The sequence below is a fragment of the Cyprinodon tularosa genome, unplaced genomic scaffold, assembly GCF_016077235.1.
Source record: "Cyprinodon tularosa strain WSP-4 unplaced genomic scaffold, ASM1607723v1 ctg1270, whole genome shotgun sequence".
Taxonomy (NCBI): Eukaryota; Metazoa; Chordata; class Actinopteri; order Cyprinodontiformes; family Cyprinodontidae; genus Cyprinodon; species Cyprinodon tularosa.
Genome location: NW_024038082.1, coordinates 170,081 through 192,720, shown reverse-complemented (window position 1 = coordinate 192,720; position 22,640 = coordinate 170,081). Strand labels below are relative to the sequence as shown.

General features: G+C 45.7%; 1 protein-coding gene across 2 annotated transcripts in view; it reads left to right on the top strand.

The window, feature by feature from the left end:
• The first annotated feature begins 34 nt into the window (after window positions 1-34).
• The window catches only part of pot1 (protection of telomeres 1 homolog), a 30,344-nt gene continuing 7,738 nt past the window's right edge, over window positions 35-22,640 (top strand). For both annotated transcript variants that reach the window (XM_038276782.1, XM_038276781.1), the window contains exons 1-12: window positions 35-126; window positions 1,151-1,251; window positions 5,853-5,960; window positions 6,370-6,441; window positions 6,649-6,775; window positions 7,723-7,853; window positions 8,199-8,495; window positions 10,834-10,989; window positions 19,026-19,210; window positions 20,004-20,089; window positions 20,431-20,457; window positions 22,203-22,359. In XM_038276782.1, the coding sequence (XP_038132710.1) occupies window positions 87-126; window positions 1,151-1,251; window positions 5,853-5,960; window positions 6,370-6,441; window positions 6,649-6,775; window positions 7,723-7,853; window positions 8,199-8,495; window positions 10,834-10,989; window positions 19,026-19,210; window positions 20,004-20,089; window positions 20,431-20,457; window positions 22,203-22,359 (1,487 nt within the window). In that variant the 5' untranslated portion in view covers window positions 35-86. The remainder of the gene's footprint in view (window positions 127-1,150; window positions 1,252-5,852; window positions 5,961-6,369; window positions 6,442-6,648; window positions 6,776-7,722; window positions 7,854-8,198; window positions 8,496-10,833; window positions 10,990-19,025; window positions 19,211-20,003; window positions 20,090-20,430; window positions 20,458-22,202; window positions 22,360-22,640) is intronic.

The window sequence follows — 22,640 nt, the reverse complement described above, 5'->3', positions numbered from 1 at the left end:
ACCTCTGGGATGGTTTTATTCCAGTGTTTATCAGCGTGTGTTTTCTGTTCCAGGGTAAAGTGATTCACAAAGGACCGTTGGTGAAGATGTCGAAGGACGAGTTCGTCATGAAGGCTGTCATTCAGGGTAACAAACTGATCTTCATAGTCAGACAGTTGAACTGAATTAATGATTGTTGATCACAAAGCAAACACATTAGGTATGCGTTTGCGACAACACCCTCCAGATGCCTCATATAATGAGAGTGTGACCCAGAGAAGGACATCATGGAGTCACCAAGTCCTCTCCACGCCATGTACTCACTCTGCCAACCACTGAACCAGGAGAGTCAAACCAGGACTGACACCACGCCCCACTCTGGTGGGACGCCTTCCTGCTGGGGTCACAGCCTCAGAGCAAATTAGCTGAAGCAGCTCAGGAAGCTGATCAAGGAGGATGTCTCTGGAACATCTGGAGAAGATTTAACCACAGGGTCTTCCTTCTAGATCTGATGTGAGACGGACCGCAGCAGAAGATTGTGGTTTTCTTGCGATAATGAAACCACAGAGACGTTGTGTTTTCTTCTCTCCTGTGTTCTTATAGTAGAGTACCTTCAGTGTCTGAGTCGATCCCTCCTGTCCACCGTGATGCTGTTTGTTCCTTTAATGGAACAGGATCAGTTTTTCCTTTGGGGACTGCCAGGAATTCTACCCGACACAGAAAAGGCATCCAGGCCCTGAGCTACCAGGCAAACCTGACCAACATGTCTGTTCAGCAATGAGTGGACTGTACCTTCAAAGAGATACCACTGGAATGCCAGTCTGATATGAAGATGTAGAACTGGAGAAGATATATGCTAAAGCATTCCTGGTTGGGTAAAATAGAACAACAGACATTTCAGCAGTAGTTGTTTCACTGCAGCTTGGTGACCAGGAGTCAGAAACTGGTTGATATTTGACAACAAGGCACAGATTTAACCTACAAACTACAGATTCACTCACAATAGAACTCACTCTGATTGACGTTCCTATAGTCTACGTCCAGCAACACGTCTGTCCACCTCATTCAAAAGCTCCACCTACCAGCCCACTACTATCAGCTTGTTGTTTTTGAATTACTTCTTAACAGGCTGTATTAATCAATATTTCTTTTTCCTTTGTGTGTTTTTTAGAGGAAGAAGAATCCACGCAGAGTGTCCGCCCTCAGCCTTCCATCAACCTGGTTATCCTGGGAGCTTTAGCTGAGAACTTCAATCTAAGGGTCAATCTAGGGGTATGTTAAATCAGCCACTGGAAGCTCTGAACTGTTTCCAAAACAAAACTTTTAGAGTGAGCCTGGATCTGTGGAAACTCCAAGCAGTGGAAAACATCAGACCTGGTTTCTCTGGAGAACTCTGCAGCTCTAATGCTACGTTCACACCGGACGCAGCAAGAGCAGCAAAATCGCGTCTGCTGCTTAATTTTTGCTGCTTGTACCAGTTTAGTTGTGATGCGCGACTGAAGCAGCTTTGCTGCTCTGGCTGCGCGGTGCAAAACTGTCTCTGACGCGCGTTGGGCAGAGCTACTCTATCCTTTCTCTGCCTTGCAGCTATATTTGCTGTGATCAGTGGGAATAAAGTAGTTTTAATATGTTTTTAAGTGAGAAAATCCACCTGAAAACTTCATGAGTGCACTCAGTTCATCCAGATTACAATCCCACCTTCCAATGTTTTTTCTGTCAGAGCCACTCAGACCCCCACATACCAGCTGTGCGCTGTCAGTAGGATCCCTTCAACAGCAGCCTCTGGCCGGGTCGGCTTGTTGCGGTTCACCGCGGCGGCTGGTAGGTGTTTTTCATCTAAATAATCCAAACTGCAGGCACCAGAATAATAAAAGCGAACATATTCTGCCGGCAGATTTCTGCATTTTAAGTTAATTTATGCGTCAGTAAACTGTTTCAGAGGATCGATCACAGCGCTCTGTGTCATCAGCGCTGTGTCTCTCTCCCTGCCAGCTCCCAGATCAGCTTCTCTGATTGGTTGACGCGGCGCGTCGAGCAGCAAAAGTTAAATTTTTCCATCTCGAGCAGCAGCGCGTTTGCGCTAATGCTCGAATTCAAAATGCTAGCATGTTGTTGCCCAACAGTCAACGCAAATATTTAGCCAGAAACTCCCTGACCTCTGTGCCTGACCCGCACCTCTGTTCATCTCCAGCATTTAGCAGCAGGAGAAACATCAGAGCGCTTCCTTTGTTCTTCAGGCTAGGGGTGGAACGGTTCACAAAATCCACGGTTCGGTTCACGATTTTGTGGTGATGGTTTTGGGTTCGGTTCGGTATATGTTTATTGTTACACCGAAAAATGCAAAAATTAATAAAAATTTATGAAAAAATAAAAATTTATGAAATTAATGACAATATCCAAAAGAATTAATGAATTGTAATTATTTTTAATGCTCCGTGGAAACCCTGGATCATTTCCGTATGTTTTGCTGCTTTAAATTTAATCATCTGGCGCATGCTCTCTACGATCTCCAAGGAACTCGGAGCGGAGCGGACGGGAGCCACAGTGGAGGCTATAGGCTGTGCTTTGTGCAGCCGGTCTGGAGCGCAGCGCTGACGGAGTATGAGGGATTTCGGGGTTAGCATTAGGGGTGTGCAAAATAATCGTGATGATGATGCATCGTGATTCTAATTTTCGTGATCTACTGCATCGATTCTTGATGCCAAGAATCGATTATTAATTTAAAAAAATGAATAAATAAAATTGCATGAATGGTTGGCGAACATCAGCCAAAAACAAGTGCAATACCACTTCCAGTCCAGTAGATGTCGCTGCAAATGTGTTGACGCACGCTGCCTTGTGTCACAAGCATTTCCGGCCGTGGGATACTGTGCCGAGTCATTAAAAAACAAAACATGGAGGAGAAAATATTGCAATGCATCGCAATAATTCAAGTATCGTGATGCATCGTGATAGAATCGCATCGTGGCCTGTGAATCGTGATTCGAATCGAATCGTGACTTCTTTGGCAATACCCACCCCTAGTTAGCATGACATGTTGGTCATGTTGCTATTAGCATAAACAAAACGTGTTGCACAATGCTTGCACACTGTTGCACTTTTATCCACAACTTCCTTTCCGCCGTCATCGTAGGTCACACTAAATGCAAAGCAGTCCCATACAGCAGACCTATAAAGTGCTGCTGGCGCGTCTTCCAACTCCTGTTCTTTCCCACTCGCCATACCCACACAATTCTCCACAACAACTGATTTTTTTCTGCTAAGCTGCTTCGCTTCTTCTTCTTGTTTACTACTGGTGGTTGGCTTTGGTCGCAGTACCGCCACCTTCTGCTCTGGAGTGTAAACGCTTCGCCTATGAGAAAAGGGAGCAGCGCATGAACCGAACGCAACACACTCGAATCGAACCGAGACAGTCGAACCGAACGGTAGATGGGTATTTATATAGATGGGAATTCATAGCTAATGCATCAAATGATGTAGGCTTTGCAGCCTTTTGGTTCTGTAGTTAACCATCTGGTCCACTTCAGGTTCTGCCATCTGAAAGCGATCCAGGACGAGTTCAGACGGAGCTTTGATCAGTTGACCATGCCGAGCTTGGTTCTTTACGGCCGTTTACACATCACGCTAGCACAGTTCCTTGCCTCCTAGTGGTGATCTACTGTACTACTGCTCTCTAAGATTGAAAGAGGAAATCATGCTAATCAAAATGGCTTCGCCCTTATTATTCAGGAAGTTATGTTTGGTTATAATTGTGATATTTGGTTGTTTGCGGAGAGTCCGGCAAATAAGGTGGCCTTTGGTGAGTTTACTTGTCATCTCTCCAGGTATATACCCCCATGCACCTTTTCCTCCTTTTGGCTCCTTCTTATTGACTATTGAGCCGTTGTAACAAGTACATTTGCCGCCTCCTCTTCTTGCTCTGTTTCCCTGGCGCCTTCTCACATGTACCGTGGTCTTTCTCATGGTCAGCCGCAGCATCTCTTCTCCACCTTCTCTAGCCAGCCTTGGCTCAGTCGTAGCCTCTCCTCCTTCAGCGCTTTGTTAGTCCAGCAAACGTATCCGATCTGCTTCAGTCCTCCACAGGCCTATCTGGCTGCAGTCCCATAACGGCGATCTGTACAGTCACTGGTTTGTCAGGTCTGAGCTGCCGTAGAGCAAAGATGTCTTCCTCCTTATAAAGCTGACCCTTCTCCTAGGTAATTATGAATAGCAACTTCTAAGGCAAGCCACGCATAAGGATTGATACTTTCCCTTTATAGGTGATAAAAGATCACATGCTTATGTTTAATATGTTACATTTCAGTCAGGAAATCCCTGAAATTAATACAGACTAGCTTTAAATGGGTGATAGAATGATTCTATAGGGTATCTGGTCCTTAAGGTCTCAGAATAGGGTGTGTAACATTGGTTGGGCTGAAAATGGCATATTTGCTGTTCTATGAGCCCTAATGCAGCCTGGTTAAAAGCCCTAGAATGAAACGACAGGTTTTCTTCCTTTTATGGTATGATCATGAATATTTAGATGAGCTGTGCTATGATTGGTTGGTTTACAACGAGCGAAGCTGCTGAGCAAAAACGCATCATAGGAAAAAGCACTCACTCACTGAAACATCAAATTGTTCATATGGTAGGGAGACCATGTCCTACTTTGCATACCCCAAAAAATATCCAGGGAAAATTTCAATTTTGGTCGATTACAGTGAAGCAGAACCAAGGCTTGTCCGGGAACCCCGGCGGACGGCGGCAGGGAGTCAGCGGGGGACGGATTGACCGACTCGGTGATGGTAGATAATAATAATAATCTGGTCACCATAAATACAACTTAGCAACTGAATCATCCTTCCAGCTGGCGGTTGTGATGGCCTTACGGTGGGCACAGCCCCTCGTTTCAATAAAAGAAGTTTAGCAAATACTGCTATAAACTTTCCTAGAATTTGAAAGCTGTCTTCGGTAAAATGCTTAAAGCAAATGAACAGCTGAGCATCAAACTTTGCAGGGATCTTCTAATAGACAAAAATAATCCATGTCTGTCGAGTCTTCGGATCCTTGGGGAGACTGAAAATTTTCCTCTTTCTCCGGTCAGCCTAGAACACTGCATTTACTGTATGACCATTTCCGGGGCAAGGCAAAAGTCCAGGCCAGAACCAAATAAGGCAACATCCCTGAGTTTACTTTAACACGGTGCTTCTTTGGGATTCGCCCGTTTTATGGTGGAAGTTTAGAATTGTGAGATTTGCAGAGAAAGGAGGTGTCTATGGGGTTTGAACTTCTCTGTACGTCCATTTCACCCACTGAACGATTGTTATTCATCTATGACAACGAAACAAGGTTTTGCATTCAATGACCCCTTCAACCTTGACAGCTATACCAAATTTTGTCTGATGTATAAAATCCCAATCAAAAAGGTTTTTGTTTATCATGCTACAAATGTGGAGAGGTCAGAGGCCTATGAAAACTTTTAGAAGGATGGATGGGGATAATAAAGCTCTTCCTTTTACTGCCGCTCAACCAAAGTCAGTAAAGTTTGAGCTGTTTGCCTTCAGCTCCAGAGCGAGCGGCTGGAAGAGAAGCTCCTCTAATCTCACCTCCTTCATCGGCGTTAAACTCCGTCTCTCTTGATCAGAGCTCCCCTGGCTGTGCAGCTCTGCTCCAGGATTATCATCTGAACCTTTTTCAGTCCTGATTTAACGCTCACCTTGGAGGCAGAGCAAACTCTTCACCATCGTCATATCTGCACTTTGTTGTGACTCTTTATCTCTGCAGATTCTCTCCTGCCTCAGTCCGTCCTCCTCTGGGAGGATGGAGACGTGTTTATCGCTGTGATCTTGGATGCTGCTAACATCCTGCTTGTTGTTTTCTCTTCTTTGTTGCAGGATGTGGTTTTGGCCTCTGGGTTCACGGTTGGTAAATCTCCCACCGCTAATAAGGACAAGCTTCACGCCTGTAACCTGCTGCTGTCAGGAGATGATGCATCCATCTATGTGAGCAGCGTCTTTAACTGCTGTGGGATCTAAATTCATTGGCAGCAGAAGTCATTTATGGATTAATATGTTTAATTTGAATGCTGTTGACTCCATGAACCAAACACCAGTAAAATAATCTGCAGTGCAGTAAGAATAAACTGGACTGATTATAACTCTGCAGAAGCAGCTCAGTTCAATCCTCCTAAGCTATTTTGATCACTGAGATGGGTTGTGACCCCCTAGTGGGCGGAGAATGAACTGCAGCATATTGGTCAGATTCACTGAGTTTTATCTCTAAATAAATGAGTTTTCCTCAGGGATTAAGACCTGAAAGCTGAAGAATTATTCTTAGAGATTATAGAGAAAGCCCTCTGGTCTGACCGGTTCTATTTCTCCTGGGATAAAGTCCAACTGATGTTTTCTGCAGGTCTCCAAGCAGAAGCCTGCTGAGCCCAAATCACCACTGGCCAGGAAGAGGAGCTCCTTGATTCCTGCAGAGGTGAGTCGGAGCTCATAGACCTAGAATGGTTTATTCTGCAGTTCCCGTTCCAGTAGAACCACAGCCCACTGCTTGCATCTGTAACAGCAGCATACTGACACTGGGTGCAGGGCAGCTATTGGTTAGACTGACTCAGACTCTAAATGTTAATTAGCACAAACAGTTAGCCCGGCTGCTAGTGCTCTTCAGCACTGCTTCTCTTTTCAGGGTTCCAGGGCAGCCAAGGGTCCAAAGTACAGCTATGTGCATCTGGATCAGCTGAAGGATAAATCTGTGGTGAACGTCTATGGAGTGGTGACGTTCTTCAAGCAGCCGTTCAAGACCCGGGGTACAGGTGAGTTCAAGGTCTGATAGCTGACCTCAGAACAGCTGAGAGAGGAAATGGCCCCCTGGTTCCTTGGTGCAGGAATTTCTCTCCATCAGAAAAGCTTTGACTCATTGCAAAGTCTGACTCATTGCAATGATTCCCAAAATAGATCCTTGTGTTGACACCTTGTGACCAGGTGTTTATCATTAACGGGGTAGTCCTCGTTAACCGGGTGTTCATTGTTAACGGGGTGTTCATCTTTAATCGGTGGTCGTCATTAACCGGGTGTTCCTTGTTAACCAAGCAGGACGTTTGCTCCACTCACAGAACTGGTAATGGGGGCCGATATAAAGCTTGTTTACAAGCCGTTAACCGGGTGCTTGCCGTTAACCGGGTGTTTGCCGTTAACCGGGTGCTCGCTGTTAACCGGGTGCTCGCCGTTAACCGGGTAGTCCTCGTGAATCGGGTGTTTCTCGTTAACCGGCTGTTCCTCATTAACTGGATAGTCCTCGTTAACCGGGTGTTCCTCAATAACCAGGTGTTCATCATTAACGGAGTTGTCCTCGTTAACCGGGTGTTCCTTGTTAACCGGGTGATCATCATTAACGGGGTGTTCATCTTTAATCGGTGGTCGTCATTAACCGGGTGTTAACCAAGCAGGACGTTTGCTCCACTCACAGAACTGGTAATGGGGGCCGATATGAAGCTTGTTTACCAGCCTAACAAAACATAAACCAGGCAGTTTAAATGTTGACATCTATTAACTCAGGTTCTCGCTGTCTAATATCATAGTTTAATGATCTGAAACTTTCGCACCATTCTGAACACAGCAGAAATCTCAGTCCCTGATGTTTTCAGGTACCTGACTGCTCTGCTTATGAATGGTGTCAGATAAAGGAGACAAACTGGAGCTTTTCTCTTTCCTCCAGGATTCCAAGGTTTACTTAATCTGATCAGAGTTCTTTTACCTACAGATTACTGCTCCACCCTGAAGATAACTGACCAGTCCAACCAGAAGGTCGGGTGCACTATCTTCTGTGGGAATCTGGAGGACCACCCCAAGATTTTTGAGATTGGAGACATTGTCCGCATGCATCGAGTCAAGGTCCATGAAAAACTTCTTTTTCAGAAAATCAATCCCTTTCAAACCAGCACTGTTGTTCCTTTTAGTATAAAATAGGACAGAAGATGTCTTTATTGTTCCAAAGAGGGGAATTAATGGTCTGAGCAGCAAAGTAACAGCCTCATCAGGAAAGAGTCACACAAAGTGTTCACATTCAAAAGGTTTGGGACGGCGTGTAGAAAGAGTCAGACATGAAGGACATGATTGGAAAACAGGGGAATAAAGTGGCTGCTAACTGGTCTGGATCCAGTTAGAGGTTAGGTTGAACTTGTCTTATACTTTTGTTATAAACACCAAATGAAACTAATTTTATGTTTTTCTAAACAGGTGGGTCTATACAACAACTCCCCCACTCTGGTCAATACCTCTGGTTTCTCTGTGCTGACATTTAGTGGCACAGTGGGCGCCGCCGTTGAACCGCGGACCCGCAGTAAAACCTTCCACTTCGGCAAGGACGACCGGCGCGCCGTGGAGGAGCTGAGATCCTGGGCTGCGAGCCACAGCCCACTCCCACCCAGCTCTACCGCTGTCACTCTGGCAGCCGTTCAGCCCAACACCTACTTTGACCTGACCTGCCAGCTGCTGGCCAAAGCCCCCATTGAGTCCTCCTGCACTCTGCTGAGGGTAGGTGCTCTCATTGTTAAATTAAATGGTGAATAAAGTGCTCAGAAGGTCACTGCTTTGGCTATCTGTAACACAAAGGTGCTCATCAGTGAGATGGTCCTTCAGCTTCACATCTCATCTAAATCGTGCAGAGAGGAGTAACAAGTTGACTGCTGCAGCAGTGACGGCGCTGAAGGGACTGAAGTATCATCATTCTGCCTCTTCGTAAACAGGGCAGGTTGTCATGGTTATAGAAATATTCCTGCCTTGGCTTCCACACCATTCCTGCTCAGGAAGTACGCAGCGTCTTTATCTTTAAAAGAAGATGGTTCAGCCTCTCTGATTATTTTTAGTTTGTTATGAAATCCTAAGCTTTCAGTAAAAACACAGGGTGCTATTCAAACTCAACAAGTATGACATCATAGCTGGTTTACAGGTCTGATGATGGACTTCCTGTAGGATTATGTTCTCTTTTCCTTTACTCCACCTGATCTAAAACAGATCAACAAACCGGTTGTGGCTGGTCTGCTGGGTTTAGCACTGCTGCAAACATTTCAATTAGAGTGGTATCTTTAACGAGGTGTCGCAGACCGCAGAGATTGGATTTTCTGCACAGAATGGGAGCTAGCCTTAACCCTTTAAAGCCCGATCCAAGAATAAAACAAAACAGAAAACAACTTTTTTTTTTTGTTTGAAGTCCTTATTTGGCCTTTTAACAAAATATGTAAAAAGAAAAAACAGAAATAAATTTTTGATACTAATAATTTATTACTATGCGATAAGTCAAGATTATTTTTTGTGTAGTCTTCTGCCCTCTGTTATCAGGTATATCTGATTGTGTACAATAGGATTTTGAGCAAAGTTTTTACCATTAAATTATGCAAAAGGTGTCAGATGCAAAACATTTCAGAAACCGTATGTATCAAATATGATACATTTGATATTGCATGGTTAAAGGGGAACGCCGTTTTTTTTTAACTGGGTCCTTGATTCTACGTTATTCCATCATGTTCTACTCACCCATATGAGTTTTGTGTCATTTGGAGCCGTTCTGAAGATATTCCATTAGTTTATATCCAAGTAACGTCTTCCTATGGGCAACGACTTGAAGGCACAAACTAAACTGTTCATAATTTATTCTTTATGGTATGCCAGCATTCATAACATGTAGGCCAATCACTGTCCCCCAGACATCCACGGTTATATTTTTTTATATTTATGTTTTAAAAACAAACCAAAGTGTGTATGACATCATCCGTGCACGCTGGCAACCATTCATTCATCCTGTCCGCTGAACTGCTGCTAGTTTTCCTCACATGCCTGGAAGATGTCTAGTGCTGCTACCACAGATGATCTTGCTCTCCAAATGGAATTGAACAATTCAGATTAGCTAGAATAAATAGAAGGGGTAGAGCGTAGCCGCCTGATGTCATACACACGCCGCTTTGTTTTAAAAAATATAAATATAAAAAATAAAACCGTGGATGTGTGGGGGACAGTGATTGGCCTACATGTTATGAATGCTGGCGTACCATAAAGAATAAATTATGAACAGTTTAGTTTGTGCCTTCAACTCCTAACGGAATATCTTCAGAACGGCTCCAAATGACACTAAACTCATATGGGTGAGTAGAACATGATGTAATAACGTAAAATTAAGGGGGGTGTTCCCCTTTAAGATCTGAAGGTCTTTCAGGCTTAGGTGTCAAAAATCCGCCTGCATCCTGCACCAATAACCCACAGCAGAATAAAGAGAGATGTTGGTGGGATCTTTCAGCATCTAAATAGGAAGACAGCTCCAGGACCCGATGCTCATCCACATCTTTAAGAGACACCATCCTCATCCTGATCCCCAAGAGCCACAAACCCACAGGACTTAACAACTACAGACCTGTTGCGCTGACGTCTGCTGTGCTGAAGCATCTGACGGACATCCTAGGCCCCTGGCTGGACCCCTGCAGCCTACCTGCTGGGCCCACAGCTCACAGGAAACGGTCACTACAGTAGTGATGTATGCACTACTAGTGCAACTAGACTGGGCTGCAGATCGTAGTTGTAGACCTCAGCTTCAGTGCCATCAAACCCCGCCATTAGAAGCTCGCAGTGCTGGCCTCCACCTGACCGTAGATGGCAGCAGAGAGTAAGAGCATCTTGTGCTACTTCAGAACTGTCAGCAGCCTTCAAATAGTCTGGGTGCGTGTAGACCACCTGGATGGGCTGGACTGGTCCAACACTGTGTCATTATTGGTTGTGTTGAAGACTTTAAACCTGTGAGGAACTGTTTTACTTCTGCTCCTCTTACCATGGAGGTAAACGCTGGTCTGCAGCATCATCTTCCTCTGCTTCCTCCATCTCCTAGGTGTGGGATGGAACCAGATGTCCTCAGACTCTCCTAAAGGTGATAGTTGAGCCAAACGTCACAGAAGGTCCGCATTCATTCTCCAAGAAGAAAGAGGGCGTCATCGCAAATGTCCTAGTGTACGATAACCACGTGGAGACGTCAAGACAGCTGCAGGTAAGACCTTTGGAGTTGTTGCTTGACTAAAGCGAATGCATCTCTTGTAGGAACGGTTGGGTTAGTATTCACAAGCGGTCTCCTGATACTGTGATGGTCGACCTCTCACAGCAGCTCCAGGCTCCCTTTTCTCTGAAGCTTCTCCATCATCTATAGACAGATGTTTTCACTCTGCTATGCAGGACATCTCTGCTCCATACAGCAGGATGAAAGACAGCATCTTCAGATCAGCTGCAGGACTCTGGCTCCGCCCCCTCAGGATGTCCAGAGTGGTTCTGATCCAGATGTTTGTGTCCTGGAGGTCTGATCTGAGGTCCAGAACAGGCTCCATCCAGGATGTTTCTGCTCATTGCTGCATTCGTCTTCCCCCATCTTCTATAAACCCCCCATAGCATGATGCTGCCTCCACCATGCCTCTCTGAGAGGATAGTGTCGGCCTGGTGATGAGTGATGACTGGTTTCCTTCCTGATGATCCCGCCAAAGAGATTAACCGCTGATGTAGGCCGATACTCTTGTCAGTGGAGGCTAATGAGCTCACTGGGACCTTCTCCGGTTTTCCCTCCAGACCTTCCTGCCTCTGCGGTGTTTCCTCTGACCTAATGCTTGCTGTTTTTGCTCTGTCATCCACCGTCAGCCTTCTACAGACCATAATGAGTCTTTCCTCATCAGTTCCATCAGCCAATTTACCACAGGTGGATCCATCCAAGCTGGAGAAACACCTTCAGGATAAAGCGGTTGGAACTCAGCTCAGTAAGGAGCTTCATGGTGAAGGCTGTGAATCCTTTTTCATTTTTAATACATCTTAAACGGTATGACTGAAGTTCCTGCTCACCAGCACCAGCTCAGAGTTACATGGCTGACCAATCACTGTGCTGCATTCACCTGCACCAAGACTCCCTTTTATCATAAAATACATTCCTCACTTCATCTTATTTATTCTGGATAAATAGATAATCAACTATTTCAACAAACGTTAATGACTTTCCAAACCTGTTACCTTTTCATGTTATAAAAGTAGATTTATACTCTGTAATCAACAATCAACTTTACGGTTAAACCGTCCGGTAATAAATCAGTGTTTGAACTTGGTTGTTTTCTGATGTAATGAAGGATTCCAGGAGGACTTCAGGTGTCTTTCCCTGAAACAGGAGCATCTAGCAGCTATCTGGAAGACCAGGAGGCAAAGGCCAGACTAAGAGAGACGTCTGTTCAGTAGAGACGGTCCGGCCTTCGGCTTTAAACCAGGAGACGTCTGCTCAGTACAGACGGTCCGGCCTTCGGCTTTAAACCAGGAGACGTCTTCTCAGTACAGACAGTCCGGCCTTCGACTTTAAACCAGGAGACGTCTGCTCAGTACAGACGGTCCGGCCTTCGACTTTAAACCAGGAGACGTCTGCTCAGTACAGACGGTCTGGCCTTCGTCTTTAAACCAGTAGAAGTCTGCTCAGTACAGACTGTCCGGCCTTCATATTTAAACCAGGAGACGTCTGCTCAGTACAGACAGTCCGGCCTTCGACTTTAAACCAGGAGACGTCTGCTCAGTACAGACGGTCTGGCCTTCGTCTTTAAACCAGTAGAAGTCTGCTCAGTACAGACTGTCCGGCCTTCATATTTAAACCAGTAGAAGTCTGCTCAGTACAGACGGTCTGGCCTTCATATTTAAACCAGTAGAAGTCTGCTCAGTACAGACTGTCCGGCCTTCATATTTAAACCAGTAGAAGTCTGCTCAGTACAGACGGTCTGGCCTTCATATTTAAACCAGTAGAAGTCTGCTCAGTACAGACGGTCTGGCCTTCATATTTAAACCAGTAGAAGTCTGCTCAGTACAGACGGTCCGGCCTTCATATTTAAACCAGTAGAAGTCTGCTCAGTACAGACGGTCCGGCCTTCATATTTAAACCAGGAGACGTCTGTTCAGTACAGACGGTCCGGCCTTCATATTTAAACCAGGAGACGTCTGTTCAGTACAGACGGTCCGGCCTTCGACTTTAAACCAGGAGACGTCTGCTCAGTACAGACGGTCCGGCCTTCATATTTAAACCAGGAGATGTCTGTTCAGTACAGACGGCCCGGCCTTCGTCTTTAAACCAGTAGAAGTCTGCTCAGTACAGACGGTCCGGCCTTCATATTTAAACCAGGAGAAGTCTGCTCAGTACAGACGGTCCGGCCTTCATATTTAAACCAGGAGACGTCTGCTCAGTACAGACGGTCCGGCCTTCATATTTAAACCAGGAGAAGTCTGCTCAGTACAGACTGTCCGGCCTTCATATTTAAACCAGGAGACGTCTGCTCAGTACAGACGGTCCGGCCTTCGACTTTAAACCAGGAGACGTCTGCTCAGTACAGACGGTCTGGCCTTCGTCTTTAAACCAGTAGAAGTCTGCTCAGTACAGACGGTCCGGCCTTCATATTTAAACCAGTAGAAGTCTGCTCAGTACAGACGGTCCGGCCTTCATATTTAAACCAGGAGACGTCTGTTCAGTACAGACGGTCCGGCCTTCATATTTAAACCAGGAGACGTCTGTTCAGTACAGACGGTCCGGCCTTCGTCTTCAAACCAGGAGACGTCTGTTCAGTACAGACGGTCCGGCCTTCATATTTAAACCAGGAGACGTCTGTTCAGTACAGACGGTCCGGCCTTCGTCTTTAAACCAGGAGACGTCTGTTCAGTACAGACGGTCCGGCCTTCATATTTAAACCAGGAGACGTCTGTTCAGTACAGACGGTCCGGCCTTCGTCTTTAAACCAGGAGACGTCTGTTCAGTACAGACGGCCCGGCCTTCGTCTTCAAACCAGGAGACGTCTGTTCAGTACAGACGGTCCGGCCTTCATATTTAAACCAGGAGAAGTCTGCTCAGTACAGACGGTCCGGCCTTCGTCTTTAAACCAGGAGACGTCTGTTCAGTACAGACGGCCCGGCCTTCGTCTTTAAACCAGGAGACGTCTGCTCAGTACAGACGGTCCGGCCTTCGTCTTTAAACCAGGAGACGTCTGTTCAGTACAGACGGCCCGGCCTTCGTCTTTAAACCAGGAGACGTCTGCTCAGTACAGACGGCCCGGCCTTCGTCTTTAAACCAGGAGACGTCTGCTCAGTACAGACGGTCCGGCCTTCGTCTTTAAACCAGTAGACGTCTGCTCAGTACAGACGGTCCGGCCTTCATATTTAAACCAGGAGACGTCTGTTCAGTACAGACGGTCCGGCCTTCGTATTTAAACCAGGAGACGTCTGCTCAGTACAGACGGCCCGGCCTTCGTCTTTAAACCAGGAGAAGTCTACTCAGTACAGACGGTCCGGCCTTTGTCTTTGAACTTAGAGTAAAATAAGAAATATTTGGGACTGAAGGTTGATCAGGCCCTGTCAAACATTCTTTCAGCTGTTATCAGGTTCACCTGTTCAGTGATCTGTCAGCATGAACACAAGAACCATAGGTCTTATTCAAACATGGGTTTGCTGCGTCAAGGACTAAGGCCTCCGTACATGGGTCGTATGTGCTAACCACTGCGACACCAAAGCACGCCCCGCAAAAGACGTTTTCAAAGCAGTTCTTTGATTGATGATGCTTCATACCAGCTGAGGTCTGTTAAGCTGCGGATGCTTTCAGCTCATTTCCTAACTTAAGCTTTTTATCCAGAAGGCAATACCATGAAGGGGAACAAATTATAATCCAGAAGTTTGGACTCTTTTATCTGTTTAGTTTGGAAGAATCGGCCCAGTAGAAAGCCAATGAAATCATTGGTCTCATCAGATGTGACTTTATCAGATATCATTGGAGCTGGTGGGGAATGATTTCTATTGATGGAGCTGAGATTGGATCGGCACTGGGAGATCAGAGTGTTCTGTGCAGGAAACAGATAGGGGGACCATCTCTAAACTGTAATGTGATAAGGAAGCTTCAGTCAGAAATGGGGAATGTGGCTGAAAATAAAGGTGCTTTTCCAGCTAAACCATGAGCTCAGCTGCTGGGTTTATCAGCTGATTGGGTCCACTGCTTCCTGTCGGTCTACTTGCTGGCAGGTCAGCCTCAGGCACGTAGCTGGAAGTGTTGCAGTCAGTATGTTAACAACAGTCAGACTCTGGGTACAGGTTATCAGTCAGTGAACGGCCAATGAGAAACCATGATGGTTAGAGGCCACCAGCGCCTACTGATGTGGTCGATGGTGATTAGCAGATAACTGGGGAGGCTGCAGTAGTTAGCTTAGAGTGCTGCATCGCAGGATAAACTCTTCTCCTGGTTTATTTATCTCCATCTTTAGTCAAGGTGGTCCTGATTCATAGTCTGCTCTGATGCATCGGTCCCCAACAAATGAAAACACTGCTTCCTCTAACCCGGAGGCCTGCTTGATCTGGTGAAGCTTTTCTTCATGTCATCAGCTTATAACCGTGTCACTGCCTCGTTTGAGATAACTTAATAATGAACTTATCAGGTTTGATTCTTTAGCCTGCTTTATTTGGGGTTTGACAAGCGTTTCTATAGCAACATGTCAGAAAGGTGTTTGATGATGCAGCGTCCTGGTCTGCCACCTGCAGTAGGACCCCAACCACATCAAGATCCCATCCTTGCTCTTTATTCTTCCACCTTTAGGCTTCAAATAGAAAAATAAAACAGTTAAGTCCTTATTTGGACACTACTTCCTGCTGTCATTGGTTAAATTTATTTTTTTAAATTTAGATAAATGGTTTTATTTATTTTTGGATAAACGTCAGCTGACCTCCCTGTTGAAGGAGCCGCTCTGCTCCAGATTGAACCAGTCAGCTTGACAGACGGGAAACATGGAGAAGAACATGTGGGATGAGCTGAGAAGGAGCAGCGCTGCCGCCTCCATTCCATTAGTCTATTATAACGCATCAGCTGACGTCCAGTGGAGGCTGATAAGTCCCGCCCTACGGCAGCCATGTTCCGGTGGCAGAGACTGTTCCTAAATTAAATGTTTACATTGGAAAGAGGATGCAATGCTGGGTCAAACTAAATCCTAAAACCTCAATACGCCTGATTAGTGCAGGTTTAATGTATTAACTTTCCTTGATGAAATAAAATGAAGGAAAACCTGAATCAGTCTTGATGAATCATCAGCTGGAATCTGAAGCTCATTTAGAAAAGAATTTACCATAAAGAAAAGTTTACTGAGAGGAAATGAGGACCAATGCTTTAACATCCACCAAAGCACTGACCAATGGACCTGCTGCTCCTCCCAGGAGACCTTGATCTCTCCTGCTGGAACCTCCACACTGCTGCACCAAGCAGGGCTGCAAAGCCACGTTGTGTCGCTGCAGCTTTTAAAGCCCATTTCCTGCTGTGCCATAAAATGGCACTATGAAAAAAACGGTTTCTTCTGAGTCAGGCCACAAGCTTTTTGGCTGCTTATTGAGCCTCTGCTCTGCCCAGAGCGGTCTTTGAGATTCAGAGGAAGCTGCTTTCCTGAGCAGCCAGGCAGCACAAACACCCTGAGACAGGCCAGCGCAGCTGGGAGCCCACTGTCGACTTTTTATACAAAACAAGTCATTCCAGAGAACGCCATGGGCGCCACTCTTCTTTTAAAAATGGCTGGCCCAAAGCGTGAGGTGCATTAGGTGCTGCTCTCCCTGAACTGTGGAACAGTGTTTGACTCACGGCCTTTAGTGCACTTGGAGTAATGTGACCACTCCAAACGCTGCCTCCTTTTCTCTGCCAGTAAGTCATTTCCTTTCGATTAAAAGGAAAGTTCCGGTTTTCTTAGTTCCAGTGAATAATGCTACTAATGCCATGCTTCAGGTGCTAACTAGTCCAGTCAGCAGTTTAATGGGTTCTGTTTTGCAGCCCTTCAGGTGACCTTTAGTAGATATTTACATGGAAACCTTTGCAGAGCATGGTTTTCCCTCTGCTCCATGTCACAGTATGAATTCTGACTAAGAACGACCTTCCGATCACAGACTCAAGACGAGGGTTTAGCGTACGTGTCTGCTTAGCTAACTGTGTTTCTGAACTGGATATTTCATCATACGGTGGTTCCAGCAGGAAAGATGGTTTCTGTACAGTCATCTGCATCTTCATTGGAGGTCATCAGAGGAAACAACTGGATTCATGCTTTCGCATCTGGACATTTTTGAGTCAGAATAAGTCTTTGAACATGAAGCCCCTTTTCTTCCCATCTTCCGCTCGTTACATCCTGCATTCCAGCGCTGATGTGTCTCAGTTAAACTCGGTCCTGTATTCCTGCTGGTCTGAAGAGGTCGCTGTTAGCCTGTGGTTCATCCCATTTAGCTCATTTGGATATTTGGAAGAAATGTTGTCAGATTCCTCCTTCTCCTCTCCTGCTTGTGCACCTCATCCAGGACTCCTCCTTCTCCAGTCATCTGGGATCTGCAGTTGATGTATTTTGGAGTTAATCTGCTGTATGGTCAGATCCCAGATCAGACAGATCTATAATCTATAGGCTGGATGGAAGCTACAAGGTTAGCTCCCTCTAGTTGCTAAATGTTTCTCCACCTGTTCTCTTCATAAAATAAATTTTTAAGACCGGTGCTGAAGTATCCAAGGAGAACCAGATCACAGGAAGCATTCGCTTCTCTTTTCATTTCTGATAGTTTTTTCTTCTGGAAAATATTTTATTATAATAAAATACTCCAGATTTTCATCTATATCCAGTGAAAGAGGAAGGGTGCACTTAGTTTCTTTCCACCTTTATTAGAAAAAAACCTTTAGTGTGACCAAAACTCAAACATTCATTTCATTATCTTTCTCCTGTAGGAGTCTCATTGAGTGTCAGGGGGTCTCTGGGAGTCTCAGGGAGTCTCATTGAGTCTCAGGGGGTCTCTGGGAGACTAAGGGAGTCTCATTGAGTCTCAGGGAGTCTTAGGGAGTCTCAGGGGGTCTCTGGGAGTCTCATCGAGTATCTGGGAGTCTCAGGGAGTCTCATTGAGTCTTAGGGAGTCTCATTGAGTCTCAGGGGGTCTCTGGGAGTCTCAGGGGGTCTCTGGGAGTCTAAGGGATTCTCATTGAGTCTCAGGGAGTCTTAGGGAGTCTCAGGGGGTCTCTGGGAGTCTTAGGGAGTCTCAGGGAGTCTCATTGAGTCTCAGGGGGTCTAAGGGAGTCTCAGGGAGTCTTAGGGAGTCTCAGGGAATCTTAGGGAGTCTCATTGAGTCTCAGGGGGTCTCTGGGAGTCTTAGGGAGTCTCATTGGGTCTCAGGGGGTCTCTGGGAGTCTTAAGGAGTCTCAGAGAGTCTCAGGGGGTCTTATCTCCCCTGTCTTTGTTTTAAATGGATCTAAAGAGGTTCAGGAGATTCCAGTTTCTATCCTCTGTGCTTTCAGGCAGTAATTCAGTAATATCAGAATAAAATATGAGCAAAATGATGTGGAATGAGTTTGTTTTCAGTTCAGTTTTTAACAGCAGGGATTTTATTCTGAAGGATTATTCTCCATCAATTCTTTGACCCAACTCTGATGCAATACCCCCACCTTGTGGATGCGGTATATAGTTGCACTTCTTTCTATTATGACAACAATTCTGGATTCTTTTATTGTTCATTTAAGGTGAAATTATATCAAGTGGAATTTGAATATCTAATTTGCCACCAACTGATCCAACAGCTTCTTTAAGTTTCTCTGTCATTGACTAATTAACTTGATTTGAGTAGAATTAGCTCTTTAAAAACATGCCTGCCGCTCACATATAAGGAACCCTGATTGACCAATCAGGGACTTTTTGGTCGAGTCATGAAAAATTATTAAGTTGATCATTTTAAAACTCAGCTTACTTTGAATAAAGTCAGGTCAGAGGTCAGACTGGGTCATTGTTCCAGACTATAAACCTCTACTGACTGAATGTATCTGCTCCTTTTCTCCATGTCTGAGCCTGATGATAAACATTTATACTCTGAACAAAATAGCCCAGATGTTGGATTATCTCTATGACCATTACAGTCAGAGGTGAGATGTTGCGTCTCTGCGATACGTCGGTCTTTGATCCGTCGGCTTCTTCCTGATCATGACATCTGCTTTGCTTTAACATTCCTTTGGAAGACGTCTTCATGGTTTAATAGATCCGTTCGTCTCCTCAGCCTGGTGCTTTTCTGAGGATCTATAACCTGCGAGCCATCCCTGGATCCAGCAAATTGCCGGGCCTCACCAACAGCCAGCCAGTGGAGGTGGATCCCCTCGCTTTTCATCTTCATGGGGGAACGTCGTACGGCAGAGGCATCAGGATTCTGCCGGAGGACAGTCCAGATGTGCAGGAGCTCAAGAGGTACGTTAGCCAAACCCAGGTGTATATAGATGAAAGGGGCCTACCAGCACCACAACAGCCTGTTATTGTCTTCTATTATTCATGCTTGCTTGTTAAACTCTTACATTAGCTGCCCATCACGTGTTATGGCTGATGTTCATCTAATTAGCAGAATATTGGAAATGAAATGGGAGCACAGACAGAGTGGATGGTTCCTAACAGAGATCACTGTGCATTCAGATTATCTTTGGGTCTCCTGGATACAGCTGCAGTCAGCCAGGTCAGACAGCATCTGTAGGATGGAGTGATGCTGCAGGGGGAGACCCTGGAGATGCTCCTTTAACTGCTATTCTCTGTGAGCCCAGTGGTAAACGCTGCCATCTGTAACACCTGAGTAAGATCCGCTTTAATAAACCGTACTCTGGTCCGGTTTAATGCATCAACATTACCAGGTGTTTGTTCTCACTGATCTGTTCTCAGGAAAAAGCTAAATTAAAGATGTAAACACAGAAACCAAACAGCTCTCTGAGCTGCGTCGCCGCCACCAACAGTTCAGCTGGTAGAAACCATCAGGTTCTATGAAAACAGGTTTATTTAAAGTGTTGAGGGAGGGTAGACTTCAGATAAGGAAGAGGATTGCAGAAGCACCCAGTGGGGGAGGAGGTAGCAGATTAGGCTCTAAACAGCTGGATTTACCTCCAGAATAACTAAATGCACCATAACTGGCCTTCATGCAGAGGGAGGAAGGTACCGGGTGCTCCATAATTCCATTTTCATTTAAAATGCTGCTGTCCTCTTGGTCGTGTGCTTTCAGACTCATGGAGGCGTTTTCAGAGGAGGAGGAGGAGCCGAGTGACTCAGAACTGCTGGAGGTCTTCTCCACTCCTCCAGAATATTTGGGTATGAACGACGTCAGAGCTAGTAGTGACCTCGTCTGTTCTGCAGCTTGTAGGAAGGAGTTTCTGTGATGGAGGAAGGTCTAAAGCAAGCCCTCCAAGTTTTTCCTGCTTCCACAAAGCTGATGATTGCAGTTAATCACCAATAAACAAGAGGAAAATTCTAAAACCTGCAGGACGGTGGCCCTAAAAGACAAACTTCTGGTTTAAAGTAACCTTTTTAGCGAACATTTACTTCCTATTTCATACAGAATGACCTGATAAAGAGGCCCATTATCTGATTAATAGAAACATGTTGCCTGTGAGTGGAATCTGTACAGCTCAGTATTTATCTTTGTGTTTCAGACGGTGATGCAGTGGACCATCAAACTGGTATGAAGATCATTCCTGAGTCTGCTCCAAATTTACGTCAGAACCGTTTTTGACTCTGATGAAGGATCAACCACGGACAGTTTCCTGCTCCGTTTGCTGATGGTGTTCCAGTCCTCAGCTGAGGAGGCGTACAGACCTGCTGGTTCCTGGCGGCCATGTCCGCCATTAGAACGATCATAGAAACATTGATCCAGGCTGTAGATCTGCTGCTGAAACATCTTAGAAACACACCACTAAATGTAAATCCCACATGGAGAACAAAGCTGCACATTTCTACTCTGGATGCCAGCGGCAGCCATCTTGAATAGGTAGAACGGTTCTGGTCGTGGTTCTCTGGCTGTTCAGACAACCATCGATATGGTCATAAATTCTGACCTCTGATCACTAATGGATCAAACCATTTCTTCATTGTGGAACCATCAGTTTAATGCTACATTCACACCAAATGCCCTTTGAGCAGCAGAAGCAGCTGTTTTACATGCAAAGTTTATGGTTGAAGCTTATCAAGGCGCCTGAAGAAGCAGCGCCTTATTCATTTTTGATTTGAAAAAGCTTCCTGGATGTGAAGTAAAACATCTTTAAACTTGGAAACAAAGTCCAGTGGATTGTTTTTTAACTGAGCGCGTCACACGTCGCAGATGTTCAGCGCCTGACGCGCTTCACAAGCAGCAGCTTCTAGAGTTGGAAAAATTTAGCTGCTGATGCGCCACATCAACCAATGAGAGAAGCTGATCTGGGAGCTGGCAGGGAGACAGACACAGCGCTGCTGATGCAGGGGCGCTATGATCACTCCTCTGAAACAGTTTATTAACGCCTAAATTAACTTAAAATGTAGAAACCTGCCGGCAGAATATGCTCACTTTTATTATCCTGCTGCCTGCAGTTTGTAGCACAGACCTGAAAAACGCTAACATCTACTTCCAGCCGCCACCAACAGTAGGAGAAAACCCCCAAGAGGCGAGCGGGCCTGAGGCAGCTGCTGCTGGGGATTCCCAGTGACAGCTCCCCGCCGGTATGTGGGGGTCTGAGCGGCTCCCACAGAGAAATAATCTTTGAAGGCAGGATGGTAATCTGGATGAACTGACTGCACAGACCATTTCAGGAGGACTTTCTCACTTCAAAATAGATTCAAACTACTTTCTACCCACTGATCACGCATCTGGACACACTTTACTGGACGTCTGACCTTAATGTGGATCAGAGATGAAGCAGCAGAAGCTTCTTTGATGCTGAAATGGCATCTGGTGTGAACGTAGCATAGCACTGGAGCCTGTCTGCCAACATGAAGTTGGCTCCAGAAGACCTGAGCTAATTCATTAAAATGGGAGAAGTGGACAAAGAAGAGGAGGAGGAACCTTCCTCTGAGAGATCAACGTAGCAGCATGACTCCAAACCCTCTTCTTGGAGGTTACTGAGGAGCCCAGTCAACCTCAAAAGCTCTTTAGGACCACTGGCCACCAAAAACCAGCTCCCCTGCAGAGCAGAAAGAAGCTGATGATCATGTTAGACCCCACTATCTGTATCTGACTCTCAGACACTTCCTCATGACGTTTGGAGGGAAATATTCCCCATTAAGTTTCAGGATGTTTGGAATAAACCTGGAATCTTTATCCACCATTAAAACAATGATCTAAACCTGCAGGCCGGACGAGACGACATCAGAAGTTTTCTGTTTCCAGGCAACCGTTTTGTTAAAGAAGCATGGATGTCTGGTCTTCAGTCCGTTTCTCCTCTCTGTTTTTCAGAACGAACCTGCACACATCAGGTCCAACAGGAACCGCTGTCCCAGGTGAAGCAGAATGATCAGAGCCAGGTTCACCACGTCAGAGTCCAGCTCAGCTCCTACCAGCCCCACAGACTCTTCCAGGCTCTCAAGCTCTTCTGCAGCAGATGTTCATCCATGTAGGTCAAACTCTGAGGCTGAGGCTCTGCTGGATCTGGGGCCTGTCTCTGTTAAAGCGGGGTTAGCGCTCTGTCTGTTCTTTAAGTTAGCCACGTTCACCTCAGAGCAGTTAGATGTATCTGATATAGATATATCCGCTCGTCTAGGGACCAGACACCCTACTTTTAAGGCAAGGCTTAAAACTTCCCTTTTTGATAAAGCTTATAGTTAGAGTGGCTCAGGTTATCCTAAGCTATCGCTATAGTTATGCTGCTATAGGCTTAGACTGCTGGAGGACATA